Source organism: Erithacus rubecula, assembly GCF_903797595.1.
Source record: "Erithacus rubecula genome assembly, chromosome: 11".
Classification (NCBI taxonomy): domain Eukaryota; kingdom Metazoa; phylum Chordata; class Aves; order Passeriformes; family Muscicapidae; genus Erithacus; species Erithacus rubecula.
Window position 1 is genome coordinate 7,426,679 of NC_136663.1, and position 17,952 is coordinate 7,444,630.

General features: G+C 40.5%; 1 protein-coding gene and 1 long non-coding RNA gene across 4 annotated transcripts in view; both read left to right on the forward strand.

The window, feature by feature from the left end:
* The first annotated feature begins 1,007 nt into the window (after positions 1-1,007).
* LOC306806304 lies at positions 1,008-1,868 on the forward strand. Its single transcript, XR_013775444.1, has 3 exons — positions 1,008-1,107; positions 1,211-1,310; positions 1,738-1,868. It is a non-coding gene; the product is annotated as an uncharacterized lncRNA (long non-coding RNA).
* Positions 1,869-4,419: 2,551 nt separating this feature from the next.
* Positions 4,420-17,952, forward strand: part of ATP11B (ATPase phospholipid transporting 11B (putative)) — a 60,226-nt gene continuing 46,693 nt past the window's right edge. For all 3 annotated transcript variants that reach the window (XM_079314858.1, XM_079314857.1, XM_079314856.1), the window contains exon 1: positions 4,420-4,682. In XM_079314858.1, the coding sequence (XP_079170984.1) occupies positions 4,656-4,682 (27 nt within the window). In that variant the 5' untranslated portion in view covers positions 4,420-4,655. The remainder of the gene's footprint in view (positions 4,683-17,952) is intronic.

Consider the following 17,952-nt stretch of genomic DNA (forward strand, 5'->3'; position numbering starts at 1 on the left):
AAAGCAGAAAAAAAAAATCCCTGTAGAATATGATGAGTTTTTTATTGAGATGCATCCTTTCTGCCGAGCAATTTTTTACAAAGGTTAACCATGAGGTGACATATGAATGTCAATAATCACTAGGGCTTATAAATTAGGAAAGAAAATTGTTATAAAAAGATGGGGATAAGAATGAATTAGTGGAAAAGTGTATTTTTATAAAGAATTAAATAAAGAGTCTGGAGAAAAATTCACATTTTATAAGGTTATCCTTGTTCATAATACAGAATTGCAAAATTATGTCACTGTCAAGGATATACTAGAAATTAATTGACTTACCTGAACACATTTTCTAACAGAAGCATTGTTTTGCAAGATTATGAGTCCTCCACTTTCCATCAAGACAGGGCCATTGGAGATGTTCCAAACTTTGAGCCAGGAGTAAAAAAAAAAAAATGTATCTCTTCCCTTAAAAGCAAAAAAAAAAAACCAAAAAAACCCCAAAAAAAACCCCAAATAAACAAAAAAAACAAAAAAGCCCCCAAAAAAAGTATTTTAAAAAGAGCATGAACAAGCATTTTATACTTCATCCTGGTCCTTCATGAAGATAAGGGATAGCTTTTCAGGATTTCAGATTTCTTCTAATCTTGGAGTTCTTCCCCAGGGAAAAAGAAAACAAAACAGCTTTAGAGAAAGCCACGAGCTGAACATTACGACCTACAGGCAACACGTAATTATAAGTTAACAGTGAGGCAGAAAGGGAAGATGAATTTTAATGCTTTCCACATGTTCCTGTTATCCTGGGGCCTTGCAAACTGAGTAGCAGAGTGTAAACTCTCTTGACTTGCATTTAGCAGGGCAGGCCATTCCCCCAGCCAGGGATGAGGTAAGTGCAGAGTGTTTTTGGTGAAGTGTGGTGCAGTGCAAAGTTCTCTGTGCCCACAGGGGACTGACAGGTTTGACCTTCTGTGTGTCACATGGAGCCCCTCACCTGGCACTGGGGATCCACCTCTCTTGAGTTTAATGTGTTGGGTAGAAGTTGAACACTCTCAACAAAACTCTCAAGTGAAAAGAAAAAAACAGTGGAGAGGTGAGGTGAGATCCAGGTTTTAACAACTGAGGGAAAGGGTAAGATAAAATAAAAATACTGCATTATTGTGGAGATCCAGTATGTGTCTTGGAAATGTCACTTTGTTCATCCTGTCATTTAGTCTGATCTTATTTCTTTCAGGGCACAAAAAAGGAGTGACAAACTGCATGCAAGGTTTCCCTTTAAAAAGTTCCATTCCATTTTGAACTCTTACTTTTTTCCTGAAGACTGGTTGCTCCAGGTAAGAATACATGTGTGTCCTTAAATGAAAAGCCTTGTGACTGAAAATCAGCCACTGGTTATCTCAATATAATTGATGCTTCAGTCAGTAAGTGAATGCTTGAGGAATAAAGATGCCTTGAAGAAATCCTCTGTCTCTCAGGCAGCCCTTTCTCTCTATGGATAAGAAACAAAACAGGCATTTTATAGTGTACATTTCTAATTAGCATCATAATGAGCAAGTAAATAATGCATAGATTAAAATACTCATTTAGAGAAATTACAAAATATTTCATTAAAACCGAAGTAATGACTGAGAGGAATTTTCCATCAGGAAAATGATATTGTAAGGAGCATGAATGAGTTTTGCTACACAAACCTACATTCCTACTCTGAACCTACATCCCTACTGTGCACCTCTTTGGTTTTGCTGTTTTTCTGTCCCAAAGGACAAAGGTGTTCTCTAGATGCAACACACGCCCTGGGCTGCTCCAAAGTCAGTGCACCAGATGAGATCACCCCTTTTGCTAGCACCTGCCTTGCCTGCATTGCAGCAGCCCCCTGAGAGCCTGGGATGGGGCAGCTGAAAGGACTCAGCTGCCAAGCACTTCAGTTTTCCAAGGCAGGAATGCTGCAGGCAGCTCACCCTCTAGCATCAGTGCTACACTTCCATCTCCTGTCATCATGCACTGGATGTGGCCACACAGCCTGACAGCATCTCAGCAGCTCCTGCTGGAAAAGGGCTCCAAAGCACCATTCAAAACTAATGGAAATGTGTGAGTGTCTTGCACAGAAAAAGCTCAGGGAGCAGCATCAGCAGCCCCAGTGACAATTTGATGGTTACGTGTTCAGGCAATGATTCTCTGGTTACCAATGTTTAATTTTATCAACCTAAAAGTAGCACCATTGATTATATAAGAATTACTCATGCACACATAAATAAAACTTGCTGGACCGAACATTTAAGTGTGTGTTTTTATGTTTATGTAAATATTTCTTTATCAGACAGGATTTGTGTCTTGATTTTTTAAACAAACATCTGAAATCATTACTCTTACAGAAACACAAGTGGAAAGTTTGTAGTCTAATCAAGAGAGACTAGGCAATGGGTTAAACCTAATCTTGGGAAGGTCACTTTTTTTTGGCAGTTGCTTTTTTTTTCTGTATAAGCCTGCTCTGTGAATTCAGGTGAGACTCTAGGGCACTATTTTAAAGTGAGGTCTCTGATGTGGGAATCTTAATTCTTCATACAGTTGACCTCTGATTTAAGAAGTGCTGGAGTGTTACTGGCTAATCAATATCTGGCTTGGCTGCTCCGCTTCAATTTTCTCTTCTGAAAACTATTTATCTCTCAAGGGTGAGATGAAATTTCATAAGTGTCTAGTGTGGGCTTTTGAGCAATTTAAAAGGTGCAAAGTTTTACTAGGCAGGATGCTAGGAAAGGCTGTTTTTTAGTGAAATTTTTCTGTATATTTGGAAAGCTGAAGTTGGAGCCTTTGCTGCACAGAGCAAACTAAATCCTATCCATCCTATCAATATACTTTCATCCACTAAAATACAAACATCTTAGAGTGAAAAATACAAACTGCAGGTTCAAATCACTTGCAAATTGTTTCCAAGTTTTGTCTGGTGAAACAGTATCATTACAGCAAATGTGGAACAGACAGCGCCAAGCAGCTTTATGTAACACAACTGCAAGCCATGGAAACAGAGGCTTGCAGAAAGTGCAACTCATAGTGGAATTTGGCAGGGACAGAGAGACAAATATTCTTGCACTTCAGAGTAATGGCATATGAATTTTAGTGTGTAGTGGTCAGGACCCTGTTCTACATCTGATGATAAAAGAGGAGCACGAATATTGAGTGTATCAGTTCAGCTTCTGGCTTAAGGCCACTCTCCAGGCACCGTGCCACAGCTATGAAATCACTGTTATTTTCGACTTCACATTAGATGAATAGGGTAGTGCAAGCTGTTTGAAACTCAGCTTTGATGTATTTAAATGTTTTGAAATAATGCCTAGCATTTAATACCGAGTTTTGCTAACATTAGCTTTCCTAAGTGTCTGATAAAAATAGTCTTATTCCCTGCTGTTAAACGCTATTTTTCTAATTAAATGCAGATGCTTAAACCATCAGCATTCACCACAAGATTCCCTTGCTCAGACATTAGATCATCCATCTTAAATCCTGAATTACATTCTAAATTTCTCTATGAACACTAAAAACAATAGTAGATACGATTATGATTCATTGCAAAAAATCCTAATTCCCTGAGAACAAATGGGAGTGGCAAGAACAGCGCTCTTCACTCACAAAAACACTTCTTTTTAATTCAGTGTCAAAATAGACTTCAGTGACAACTGTATTTGGTAGCAAATGCTCAGGTCTTTACTGCTTAAAATAATCTGCTTTAGTTCTTAGTCCCACAGGCGCAGAAGCTGCAGACTTGTATAGGTGTGTCCAATGTTAGGCGCTGAGCGCTGTTTTGTTTCCAGAAGCAGCAGCTGTTTTCAGATTTGTCACGGTAGGGAGGGACCCCTGGGGTCACCCAGCCGAGCTCCAGCCAGGCAGGGTCACCCGCAGCAGGCGACACAGGAACGCGCCCAATGGGAAGATTCCTTCCAGTGGAAGATTTCAGAGAAATCACTGCCTGACATCAGCACGTTTGTACACCCGATTTTAACAAACAGCAGCAGTGACAATGCTGCCAGCAGCAGGCAGATCCCCCAGCGCCTGTTCCCTGCTTTGGGAGACCCACACACCGGGCTTTAACTTCAAACCACTGATTATCTGCTCTCTTTTCAAAGTCTTTATTCCAACACGTGTACGCTCTGCACTTTCTGCAAACAAAACAGTCAAGTTGCGAAGCAGCTTCCCTGGGGTAGAACGGGGCCCTGACAGGCTGAAGCCCCGGCTGAGGGCACTCAGCGCTGCCGGGCTGCGGCCGGAGCCGTGTGAGCAGCTGGAGTTTTGCCCGAGGGTCTCTGGGGCGCTCGCACGGCTCTTGTGCCCCACAAGCCGCACCGCAGGGCGGCGGAGCGGCCGGACGGGGCAGCCGGGCCCGGGGCAGGTCACGGCGACTCCCCCTCACGGCTCCGCCGCTCACCCCGGGCCCTCTCCCCGCCCCGCCACGTCACTTCCCGGGGCGGCCGCCGCCGCCGAGTGTCAGCGGCCGTGCTGTGATGGCGGCGGCAGCCGCGGCTCGGGGCGCCGGCGGGACTGTGCCGCTCCTGACTCGGCGTGGGCCCCGCGCCATGGGGAGCAGCCGCGGCGGGCGGCTCGCCTGAGGCGGCGGCGGTGACGGCGGAGGGAGGGCGCGGCACTGCCGAGGGAGCCCCGCCGCGGGGCCGCGACCCGCGCCGCCGGGGATGCTGCGCTGGGTCCGGCAGCAGCTGGTAGGTGCCTCCCCGCAGCCCCGGGCCGGGCGGGCTCTCGGCTCGGCCCCGTCCCGCCGGCGCTGCCCGGCCGCGGGGGAGCAGGGCCGGGGCCGGGAGGGCGGAGAGTCCCCGCGGGGACTGGGGAGACCCGCAGGCTGCGCTTGGATCGTTATGGACGGGTTTTGAAATTATATTTTTAACCCGAATCCGAGGGTTTGGGGCATCTCGTTTTTCTGGCTTTTGGTTGTTTTTTTTTGTGTTGGGGTTTTTTTGGGTTTTTTGTTTTGTTTTTTTTCCTTGAAACCCCCTTAGCACAGAGGACAGCGCGCTCCCTTTCGTGTGGCCCCCGTTGGGAAAAGCTCCCCAAACTTCCCGGAGAAATGACGGTGCCTTTTTCCCTGGACCGACACTTCAGAGATTCTTCCTCCTTCCCGTTGCGAAATGCTTTAAGGCTTTTTCACCCGACGTGCGTCTCTCTCAAATATTTCCCCGCACCTGAGCGCTTTGCAGCCGCTGCGTGCTGTGGATTTGAAAGTGGAAGAAATGGAAGGAAAACATCCGTGAAATGCTTTTGTCGGGGGAAGCCGCTTGGAAAGGCGGCATGAGGGTGCCTGTCCCCGCTCGCTGTGCTGGGTTAGAGCGAGCAGGGGAACCCGGCCGGCCGTGGCTGTCACGTCTGTGCTGCTCTAGCAGGGAAGTACATCGAGTTTCACTGTTTTAAGTATTGGCCGGCTTCCTGCCCGACCAACGTTATCCTACTTGCATTTTCTCTAAGGGAGAAATTATTTCTAAATTATGTATTTGTAAAATAACTGCCGTTCACTGGAGTTACTTTGCATCACGGATGTTGTCCAGGTTAGTGCAAGACCTTACCTTAGTTAGGTTTTCAGATTTTAGTTGTTAAAGCTTCTGTCTCACTAATGATTTGTTTAATTTGTTGCATCGCTTTTTGCAAAGAAAAGATAAAAATTTTTGTGTTTTCTTTTTTCCTGCTATTCTTGCCTGACCTCGTTTCCCATGGCCCATAGATTTTCCCAGTTCTGTGGCTGAGGCAGAGAGCTTGTGGTGATGGTCTCAGTGCCAGCTTGACAGTGCTCAGGAGTTTGGTCTGACACCAAGAGTTACTGACCTGGAAATTAATTGCTCTGTTTGAGCTCTGACTGCACTCTTCTGTTCTGTTACAGTTGTACATACGTTTTTTAGGAAAAAAACAACTTGTTTGGTGTAACATAGCTATCATTTTTTCCACTTAAAGGTGGCTTGAGGTTTGTATGTGTGGTTTTTGAAGCAGTGTTATACTGCCTTCTGTAGAGTTTAGATTAGGACTGTATCAGTGCTAGCAGTTAATGTATCAAACATGGTTGCTTTTTTCACTGTACAAGTGTACAAGTAGTACACTGACCAGCTTTCCAGAAATCTGTTTGCTCTTAATAGAAAGTAAAAGATTAGTGTAACAGGATGAGCAATAAACTTGGTGCTAGGAGGTTTTAGTGCTTCTTAAAGGAACTGGTGGAAAAAGACTGTTTAAAACTTGCACTAGTTTTGACAGAGAAGAATTAGTGTAGTAGAAAAGCAGGATAATAAAAGGTCAAGACTCTTGGCAAACATCTAAATATGGTACTGATGAGGAAAAAATTATTGTAATGATACATGTTTTGTGAGTTTTTGTCCTGTAGACAGATGTTATTGGCTTTGTTGCTTCACAGCTCATAAAGATGAAAAATGGCCTAAGATAGGTATCACACTGCATGTTTCTTCCTAAAGACACTCAGACAACTCATCCCTATGTGTAATTGCTGATTTTACACAGATCCCACCATGTTTTCTTCTTTGCATGGCTGTGATGTTTAGGTTCTGAAAGAACGTCAGAGGTCTAAAAACATGGGCAAGGATGCTGACAAAATAACCAGAATGAGTGGGAAGAGTGGGGTGACAGAAATATTTGAATCAAAAGGTGCCAGAATCTGTGTCTGAGAGGAATGTGTGGGTTTGGATGCCTTTGGAGCGTGGGTTTGTACCTGTGCTTGATGTGGCAACGGGCTTTAAAAAAGGGTCCTCATCCATACAGGAGGGCTGGAATGTGTGGGAGTGATACAAGTGGGATGTTGTAGTAATACAAAAGAAAAACGTTGGTGTGCAGAAATGCTGGAAAAGTAGTAAGAGATTGGGAAAGGGGGAGGGACTGGCACTTTGCTAAAGGTGCTTTTAGGTAGTTGTTAAGTACTCTATATGAAACCAATGAATTGTTTTGCAACTTCTTGTTTGCTTAAGAGAACAGTATTTCATATACTGGGTGCTCATGAGTGTGTATGCTTTTAAGAACTTGCATTGTTAAGAGGGATGAAGAATGAAGCAGGTAAACTTAAAATAATGAGAGGACCTGGTATGGAATTCAGACTATTTTAGCTAAGTTTTGAAAGTGGTGACTTTGCTCTGAAGAACTGTGCATGCCTGTAGGGCTACAGAAAGGGATAGAAAGGCAAGAACAGTGCTCTGAGGAGATATGCTAAGAATGTAAGACTTCCTCCATCCTTATTATCATCTTACAAGTCTGTAACTGTTTTTTAACTGAGGTGTTAGATGTTTTTTAGTGATTTTTTTATGTCTAAGAAATTCGTGACATTAACTTTCTAGTTAATGGGATATTATAGTATGTAGTTAATAGTTGAAAGTACTTAAGTTTTAGTAAAGAAAAAATATAAAGCCAAATAAATTTACAATTCATGGCTTTGAGTAAAATGCTGTGACAGAGACAAGCTTTGGGCAGGAGAGATGTTTGGGTTCCTGCTCTGTTACCTTGAGATCTCAAAGATCAGTAGGCATGTGGATTTGGAGGGTTGCATAACACCACAGGCACAGCCAACTCTGCTTGAAAAAAGCAGCCGGATAAACAACAGTTGATAGGAATCATCATTAATATTCAGGAAAAGCATGATATGTTTTATTTGCCTTTCCAGACATGATGGGTTAGACCTCATAGCAAATCTGTGTGCAAAGTGCTGTTTCCCGTGGTCGAGTTTGTGCAGTAGCAGCACAAAACGAGAGTGCAGTGACATCTGTGACACCCGGGACTTGGTGTTGTGCTTCTCCTGTGGTGGGTTTAGGGCAGCGTTTGGGCTGTGCTGCTCTCTGAGGGTGCTCATGGAGTGCAGGAGCTGTTGCAGTGCCATTAACACAACCTGCTGACACCTTCTGTTGTCTGGCAAGGAGGCCTCTGAAAATGGTGATAGAATACCCTTGTGTGTGTGATTTTTAGCTGCATGATTTTAAATTATTAGTCATGTCAATTGGAGCAGGGTCTCAGGATTTCCTATTGCTGAGGAGTCTGAGCCTTTTGATCAGCTGAGCAAAGTACAAAGAATACTACATGGAGAAAACCTTAGAGCTGCCTGCCTGGCCCCTCTTTTATAAATAACAATTCAAGACAAGTGTTGTGCAGAGTATCTTAGCAGTTTAAGGACCTGAGTGCTGTAGTGCACAACAGCTTTAATGCTGTGGAGAGCTGGGTATTTGGGCAAATGCAGTTTTCTTATTTAACTGTAAATCAAAGGTAAAATCTATAGATTAACTGTAAAACTTAGCTACCAGACTATTTTATTTATTTTGTGGTTATAAGAAGGTTCAGATTGGGAGGGATGTCAGGAGTTTATCAAGTCCAGAAGTTTTCCATAGGCTGCACTGAGAGGTGATGGCAGGGAATGCTTTTGGCTGTTCTGTGTAGGTAGTGCCTGTCACACCTCACACCTTCCACAGCCAGCACAGTATCTGTAGGAGTGTTCTTCATCTTCTACATGTGTTCTAATGAAAAATTTCTACTAATAAGGGAATGTCCTCAAATAGATTAGCGCTGGAGGATTGTATGTCTGAGATGGGTTTTTTTTTCCTTTCAGATGCTGGTTACTGTTAAGATGTTCTGAGAGGACAGATGGTATTTTGTAATACCTTGCAGTTACTGGCATTCTGAACAAGGTGATCAGCATTTGTCTCATTGGTTGCACTGACAAGTGTGTGTTATTTTCACTTAATCATTTTACTGAATGCAGTTACTCCCCTCCCATTTCCCTCTACTTTCTGAATGCCAAAAGTACTTTAAACTATTCCAGCGACTGACAATGTAGTTTCTGAAATCATCTTGCTATTCTGGGGTACAATTTCCCTCCTCTTATTTGTTAATGAAGCCTCTTCCCCTTTCTGGCTAAAACTAACTGCTTATGTTATTTTATGCTAGAAAAATAAATGCATATTTGCTCATAAGGGTTCCTGGGTTCAGACTGTCCCTGAAATACCTTCTGAATTATCACTGAGGGATCAGCAAGGTGTGTGTTGGAACAGCCCAAAGGTCAAGGACTCCTCTCCTGTAACTTAGCACAGGAGAAAATGTGGCCCTTTTCTTGCTAGAGATATTCTTTGATCTGCTGGACCCATGTGTTTTGGGTCTTTTAACCTTATTTTCTCTTTGTATTCTGTGGCTGCTGAGGGCTGATACATTTGCAGCACAGTGTGTTCCAAAGCGTGCAGAACCTGGCCCTGTCTTCTGCCAGCTGTCTGCTCCAAATGGAGACATCCCTTGTGTCCTGTGTGTAATTCATAAGTCTTACCTTATCAAAATTAAACTCTAAGAATTGAATACCAAAAAACAATCAAACCAGTCCTGACACTGATTCTTTCAAAGACTGTTCTGAAAGTGAGAGGATCAGTGTTGTCTGATGTGCTGGCTTGATGTGAAACTTGGATATTTGACCTGTATCTTGTCCCATCCTCTTTTCTTTCCTATTCATGATCTTTTTAAGCAGCAAATTTTTGTGGTGTCAAAGTTCACTCAATAATAGGACTATTTAATTGATGGTATGATCCCCTGCACAAATGGAGTCCCTTAATAACTTCTGTCTGTTTATGGTTTCTGTATAACTGAGGGAGAAGAATAGAATTTTGTTGACAATGAGCAAAAACTATGTGTGTTCTGGTCAATAGGGAGTATCTGGTAGGATGGGTGAAAGGCTCTGTTTATTGCTAAGAGATTGTTTCTGTACTTTCAGTGGAAGGTAAAATTTGTAATCGAAGGCAAGTAAATATGTGCTGCATTTAGTAACATTCAACATGTGCTTTGAATATAATTGGTATTTGTTTTTCTAATTTTAAATGGGTGCCTGACTTCATTGAAACTGACACTTGTTTTCCTCTGGGATGGAGAGACAGAACTTATAAAAGAAAAATATAACAGTGTGTTTAAATTTCATTAAGAGTCAATGACTTGTGACTTTCACTGACTATCTGCTCTTTCTTTTTCTTGACTGTAATGTGATGTGCTCAGTAGTTATGACTGTTTTTTGTAATTATGTCACCAGGACAAACTTTACCTCTCAAAAGAATCCTTCAATTTCTAGCACAAAATCTGTTTGTTAAACAAGCAGATAAGAAGTGCAGCAAAACAGATGTGACAAAGTGTCTCTGTAAATGCAAGGTCATATCTTCTTGCAAAGCACAGGTGACATATTTGCAGCTAGACATTTTTTTTTTAATACAAACCTCTTTTCCTCTGCTGTTGAGAAAACTACTTAGCATTAGTACATACCATGGTAGAAAAGATAGAAAGTAGAACTGAGAGCTACACTGTGATTTAAGAAACAAACCCCTGCAATTCCTTGGCCTCCCACATGCAGTGACTTAAGAGGAATTTTTTTCATTGTTTATTTTGGGTAAAATTAAGTCTGGGAAAGGAGAAATTTAATGTAAATGGGAAGGAGAGATAATGATGTAGACAAAAGGCAAACTGTTTTTATCCTGAAATGTTTTAGTAGAGGGAGAGGTTTTGTATGGTTTATTCCCCAAAATACATGCTGTCATCTATTGTTGCATTTTGTTACTCCTTTGCACATTTTTGTGCTACTTTGTTGGGCTGTGCACATTTTTGTACATATTTACATTTCAGTTTGGAAAGAGAATTGCAACAAAATGGAAAGGAAGCTTAAGATTTAGCAAGCTTTAAGGATAGACAGGTCTGTACACATCTGAAAGCAGGGCATTAAACTGACATTTAAATCAGAAATCATGTTTGAAATGGAATTACAAGCAAAAATGCTCTTGGGTGGATGCAGTAGACTCAAAACTGTAATGTTTTACAGAGCAGGATTTCTCAGAGAATGGTAAAAGGAAGAGCTAGACAGTTCCAGCTGTGAACGAAATTCTCTTCCTGTGAAATTTGTTGAGCAGCCACTGTCAGCAATTGTCAGTATAATTTTGGCACACATTTTGGAAAATCCTTAAGGTTTATTATTTAATGGTGATTTTGGGGGAAGATGCTTTTGGAAAGGGTTTGTTGGGATTTTTCCGTGCCGAAAGAAAATACGAATTAGACTCACAGTGCAGGAGCTGATTGGCATAAATGGCTATTGCCTACTAGAACAAATCCAAATATTGAAAACAAGGTTTTTCAATAATGGCTGTATGAATAGTCCAGAACAGGAGCCCTTCATGCTTATGTAAAATACTTTTATAAATGATTCTTCAAAGAAGAGGGTAAACAGCATTTCATTTTAAGATAATCGTGTATATAGTATGCCAGTACGTGAAGGAATGTATGATTGCTCTGTATTTTTCTTGTCATGGACTTGACAAATGTCATTTTTTTATGGTAAAATTGCTATCTACAAAATTTGAGCTGCTTTCTAGTCTTAAGGGAAAGTTCATAGCCTGTCACAGATTTGAATGCTTTTTTTGATACTGAAAATCTGCTATAAACCTACTTAACCAATGCAGGATGCACTTGGGGGGGGCTCTTTTTCTGAGATGCTGTGGTCATTTGAGGTATGTAAAGGATTTGTGTGTTAAATGTTTCATTTTTTGCATTGGTTCTGTATTTCTTAGTGTGGCCTGTCTAGTAGTTGCTATTTCTGTGATTGATTATTTGCAGAATTGTAGCACTTTCCATGCTCAGTAGTTTGAGAAGTCTTCTGAAAAAGTAGCTTGTGATTTTTTGAGCTCTCAATTCTTATTTTATAAAATGTGATGCCCTATAGTTTTCTCCTGATGGGTGTCTGAAGTCACCCTTTAGCCTTAAAAATCTTGCCTAAAAATCTGTTCTCCTATTGTGCATGCCTGACAGGAAGATGATACTGCAGATAAAGAAAACTAAATGCTGGAGCCCACAGAGGAAAACTTTTAGTTCTGAAATTAGAACTGTGTAGTTGGAATTTCAAAGGCATCTTCATTTCCATGTTAGAGAATGGGCTGCTTTGGGAACATGTGGCAAAAGACCATGCATTTTGGACTACAGACACTGTCAAGCCTCAATGTCTCTTCAATTGCTTGGATTTTACATAAAGCTTTTATTTTTCAAAGAAAAAAAAATAAAAGTGTATTGACTGGCCTTGAAAGGTAATTTGGGAGAAACTAGCCCTGCCTTTTGGATTGAGGCTTACTTTTTAGAATCTGAATGTTAACTTAGTTTTTTCCTTCATTGGAGCTGAAGACACATTTATTGTAGAGTCTCTTTTCTTCCAGAAAGCATCTGAGCAAAAGTTATTGATGATCTGTGTGTCTGACAGGGAGCATCCTAAAATAAAGTGGACAAGGGATGTATTACAGGCATTTGGTTGGTTAAGCACATTGAGACAAGCAGATAAACCCTGTCCAATCTGGCCTTGAACACTTCCAGGAATGGAGCAGCCACAGCTTCTCTGGGTACCTGTGCCAGGGCCTCTGCACCCTCACAAGGAAGAATTTCTTTTTTTTATCTAATCCAAATCTGCCATCTCTCAGTTTAAAGTCATTCCCCTTTGTCATATCACTACATGAGCTTGTAAACAGACCCTCCCTGGCTTTCTTGTAGGTTCTCTTTGTGTATTGGACTAATAACCCTTTAGGAAAAAAAAGTGAATCTTGGCATTCTATTGAAGACACTCATGAAAGAGCAGCTGTTACAAGGTCTTAGGTTTGTATTACTGTATGAAGTCCAAAATGGATTATACTTTATAAATAATGTGATTTGGATTGTAGGGGAGGATAAGAAAGCCATTTCTTTCATTGTTGCACATTGGACTCTTTTTAAATTAAATAATTTACCTGAATCTCTGTTCAAATCCTTTGCTGGTAACAGGAACTGCACATGCCATAGCAGCCTTTGAGAATGCTGTGGCAGAAAGTTTAACTTGCCTGTTCAGCTCCTTTTTTCCTTTCTGATTTTGTTGATGTTACAAGACCAGTATGTTTGGCATGAGAAACTGGCATGAGGCAGTATGTTAGCAGTGAATGAGACCAGCTTACCTTGCTTGCTGTGTTTGCAGATAAATAGAGAAAATAGGTGTTTTTTTTAAATTCTGATCAGGGATTTTTCCAAGTTATTTTTGGTGGGCATCCTGGCAAAATAGTATGTAAAGTAAGAGCAACTTGAGCTCTGTGTGAGCAGGATTTTTAACTTTGTGAAAGGAAGGGTTATTGCCTCGTGATTTCCCAGGCCTTACTGCCTAGAGGGTGTGTTTTCACAAAATAATGTAATCTGGTTATAGGTCTTTTGGGAAGTTACAACATGATTTATTATCAGGTATTTTACACAGCTGTAGATACAGTAAGAGGGAACAGGATGTTGCACGAATAGTGCATGATTTTCAGTAGTTTTATTTCTTTACTGCAGTGATATTTAAAAGGGAGGTACAAATTGCATGGCACTGTGTACACATCAGGGTGCTTCATCTGATTCACTATTTTAGTTCTTAGAGCAATGTTTAAAATTGCTGTGAGAGGCTGTTTCTTCCTTCATGCTAACCTTTGATAAGGCAAATTCAGTTTGACTATTGCCCAGTTACATGACTGAAAGAATTATTGGCTGACTGTATGGAGTACTAAGTTACACAGACTTCTGAAAATGGGCATGGAGTGTGAACAGATCATCTTATCTGACAGAGAAAAAAGTATTCTATGTATATTCAGAAGAAAATCCAAAGCAAGAAAATCCATTTCCTCAAAACACCTTTAATCAAAATATATCTTGACAGCAGTGTAATAGCAGACTTTTGGGATGTCTGCCAGGAACTGTGGTGTTCTGCTTCTGCAGCCACAATCAGTCGAGTCACTTCCCTTGGAGAAAGGGTTTCTGAGACCAAGTTTGCTTCTGTTCATTAGCTTTATTAAGTAGTATGTGATATTCAGATGAGTTTTAGGGGAACTGCTGCTTTTGTCTGTTGTGTTCACTATGGGTTTTGAAAGGAGGAAGAGGCTCTGAATGAGGCTTCCTTCTTTCAAACCCCTTTCACTTTTCAGTGCTCACATAGCAGAAGTTCTTTCAGCAAATAAAAGTTTCGTTTTTCTTCCCCCTCTGTAAAAGCTGTGAATAATGAATAGGAAACCCTGGGAGATTATATTAAAGTATACTAATTTTATGCAAGTTGTAAGCAAAATTCCCTGGTCAGATCATTTGTGATTATCAATGCATATATTGCAAAGCTTGATAATGAAGTTGATGTGTTGTTTGTGGGTCTCATGTCAGTAATTCTTGCTGAAAAATCTGTGAATTTCTGCTATCTCACCTAACAGGGCTGTAGGTGAGGGGAGGGCATTGGTGCACACACTCATAGTGGCATTGAAGTGTTGAGTGGTGCAGTAGATGTGCATGTTCCAGCAATAAGTTGATTACAAAAGCTTTTTTTTTTCCCTTCCTTTGCACTTGCACGTGTTGAGAGGTTCTTTTTTGTAGTGCTGATCCTCATTTGCTTCCTGTGTGGTTGCCTAGTTTGTTATATGTGTTATTAAGGCTTCCTCAGCAGCAGTGTAAAACTCTTCTTTCAAGGGGAAGCTTTTTATTATACAACCAGACAACTGGCTTGACGTATTAGAAAAACTGAAAAAAACCAAAAAAAACCAAACCCAAGACAAAAGCAAAAACACAAACTAAAGTGGGAAAATGGATGGATGAGTTTTCCTTACCTGATGGCTGATGGGCAGTTTTCCAGGTGGCTGAGATGCAGAAAAAATGTAGGAAAGAGTTGTTTGGGGGTACTTATTGAATCCCATGGCTGCAATGTAAAAATTCCATGAAATTGCAGTTAAATATTTCTCCTCAGTTCCCTGGGATACATTTTTTGTGATGTTTTAAAGGGGCCTAATTTATTGCACAGAGAATATATTTGTCTAACTTTTAGAGCAGTAATGAAATCACTGTTGAAGAAGTTTAGTAAAAATTACTTTGACGAGTCATTTAAATCTATAAGAAGTGAAAACTATGAATCACTTCTTTATTTTTCTTTTTTTAAAGGTTATTTTCATTTGTGCTTTACAAATCAGCTTGACTAGAGTATCTGTGTACTGTATATAAATGGCATGCTTTTAGGCTGTTTTAAAAACCAAAGTTCATCTGGGTGCAGAACTTCTGCTGGGGAAGTGTGTACCAAAGATTAAATGAATGCTGTATTCCAAGGGTAGATAACACCTGGTTTGTTTTGAAAAATCATCTGAAGGATTGAACTTTAGCTAATAAATCTAGATTTAATTTGCAACATGAAGGTGAGAAAATCAGGTCACTTCATCTTATGGTCAAATTTTATGTAAAGGTGATTCATGTAATATATGTGCCTGTAATATACCTGGTCAAGAAGCCTTAAATACCAGGTCCTGTAATATATTCAGCATTATTTGTTATGTAGTCAGTGATCTGTGCATTTGGGTAGAAATCACTTCACTAGATAACTGCAGGAATGCTAACTTTTTTTTTTTTTTTTTTTAAAGAGATTGGCGACAACTTAATCATTTTGCAATTTAGGGTTTCTCTGCTCATGCTGTTTAGCAGCAGAAATCCTTTGACAAGGGCATGTTACCCTACTTTTGCAGCTGAGTTGGGGAATGACGTTAGAAAGAGAGAGAACTGTCTATTAAGTGAAATTAGGAAACAGTGTGCTTTCTGCACTGCTTTGCTGGCTGCACAGAGCTGCTGTGGAAAATCCCTTGCTGGGCAGAAATTTGGGCTACGAATCAGTTTAGTGTCAGGAGCAGGTTCTGTGACCAGCCCCATAGTTAGAGAAGAGTTAAAGAAATTCCAGCTCTTGAACAATGAAGTTCAATACCTGTGTAGAATTTTCCTTGGAGAGATGTGCAATTAAAATTTCTCTGGAAGATCTGCTTGTGGTCTCATCAGCTAATTATGAGATGGCAGAGTCGTTGGCTAATTTCAAGTGATTCTTAGTTGTTATAGTTGCAAAACTTAGGAAATCTGGGGTTTTGTTCCCAGCCCTGACACTCATTTCCTGCTGTGGCTGCAGTCAAGTCACTGAGGTTGTCAGGGATGTCCTTTTCCAGCCACAGCTCTGACAACTGAGGGGTTTTTGTCCCCATCCTGCCTGGTGTGTGCATTGTGATCTGCTGACTGCACAGCTTCTGTGCCATCTCTGTGGCAAATGTCAACAAAACAGAATTAAATCTCTGTAGACTGAAAATTTAAACTGTTTTTAGCTCCACAACTGTAAACCTGCAAACTTGTATGGTCTGAGATTCTGATTTGTTTGGAAAATAAAGTTCTTGCTTTTAATCATCTGAGCCTGCTTCAGGAGAGGTGTTCATTCAGATAGAAGTGTTTTTCCATTGAGACTGGAGTTGTACAGAGGTCTTTACTCTTCATCATAAAATGTCATCAAACCTCCCAACCTTCAGGTGCTCAGATAGTGGCCTAAAAAGGGCACATAAAAAATTCAGTGATATCCTAGTCACTCAGTAATCTTTGATTTATCTTTTAATAGTGTTCAGCAAGTGGCATGCAGGTTAGCATTTATCACTGTCAGAAAGAAGACTGCAACTTGTTTTCTTTGCTCTTTGTGTTTTTTTCCTTGCTTTACATCTGTTTGATTTAGAGTGGAATTTTTTCAGGCTGTAGAGTCTGATTTTCCAAAGTGAGGATGTCTGGCATTTTGTGAGTGCCAGACGTTTTCTGAGATGTAGAAGAGAGCTGTGTATGGAGTCTTACTAATTAGGTGCTTTTTTTTCTTGCTTGCAAAACACTTTCATTTGTGGCATCTTCTGGATTGATTTAGAAATACTGTGTCACTAATGTCAGATATCCAAAATGCTTCTGCTACAAACACTCTTCTCTTTAAATTTTGTGCCAGCAGTTAACAGGTACATTTCTTTTTTCATCTTCCTTTCATGATTGTATTTCTTTTCTTTAAGCTGTGAACAGTTCCTTGCATTTTGCTTTTTGATATCCTGTGTATTTTTTTCCATCCTTCCCTCTATCTACTTTTTGCCTCCCTGCTCCACTCTTATCTTTAAACAAGTTTTCACCCTGGAGCATGTGACTAGCCCAGCCTTCCACTGCTTGTCATCTAAAGTTTATTCTCCTTCAAATCTCTTTGAAAAATCCCCTTTCCTTTCTGTCTCTCCATTATTCTGGACCTCTTTCTGTCTCAAGCAGAATGTTTCTGTAGTAATGATCCCAAAAACAAACATTTGTATGTTTGAGTGGTTTTTTTAATTATTCCTTTACTTTAAAATGACACCATCCTGAATATGAACATACCTAATGACCTGTGTTAGAGATATTAATGGATTTAAAAAATGAATGTTTGGTTATACCAACCATTTTTTATGTCAGTCATTGTGCTCACTGTTTGTCTTCTATAGTTAACTGGTACAGAGATATCTTCTTCTAGAGTTCTGTGTAAGTGTCACTTGTTATTTGACATGGATAAAGCTCTGAGCCTCATTCACAAGTGGAGCAACAGAACTGCAAATGCAGTTTTCTCACCTGCAGTAGTGGAATTGATAATGCCCTTTCTAGCAAAGGACACCATCAGTTGTCCTTGCACTTGGCATCCAAGAACAAGGAGATTGTGTAAACTCTGCAAGTTGGTTCTAAGATTAGGAATGTGTGTGATGCTGATGCTGGAATTCACCACTTTGCAGACAGTCATTGATTCCCAATCAAACAGCAGTTTCAAATTTTATTTCACTAGTTTCTTTCATGTCTAAAAGCTTTTTGCCTTTTTCTTTAGTAGTTTTCTTGGCCTGTTATGTGAATTATTACTGTTTGGTTGTCTTCTGCCATCACCTGCTTCTCCGGGGCAGAACATTATTGCTAGGAAGGGTTCTGGTGAGTCATGTAGCCCCAGGAAAGGCTCAATTAAAGATAGACTTGAATGACCTAGATATAAGCCCTTGTGTTACAGACATTGCAACCTTTCCTCATGACTTATTTTGGTGTTTAATTATTCCTTTCCACAACCAAGGAATTTGTTTGGTTTCCAATACCCAGACATAAGTTTTCTTACCTGCAACTTAAGCCTGCTCACTTCTATTCTTTGGCATTCAA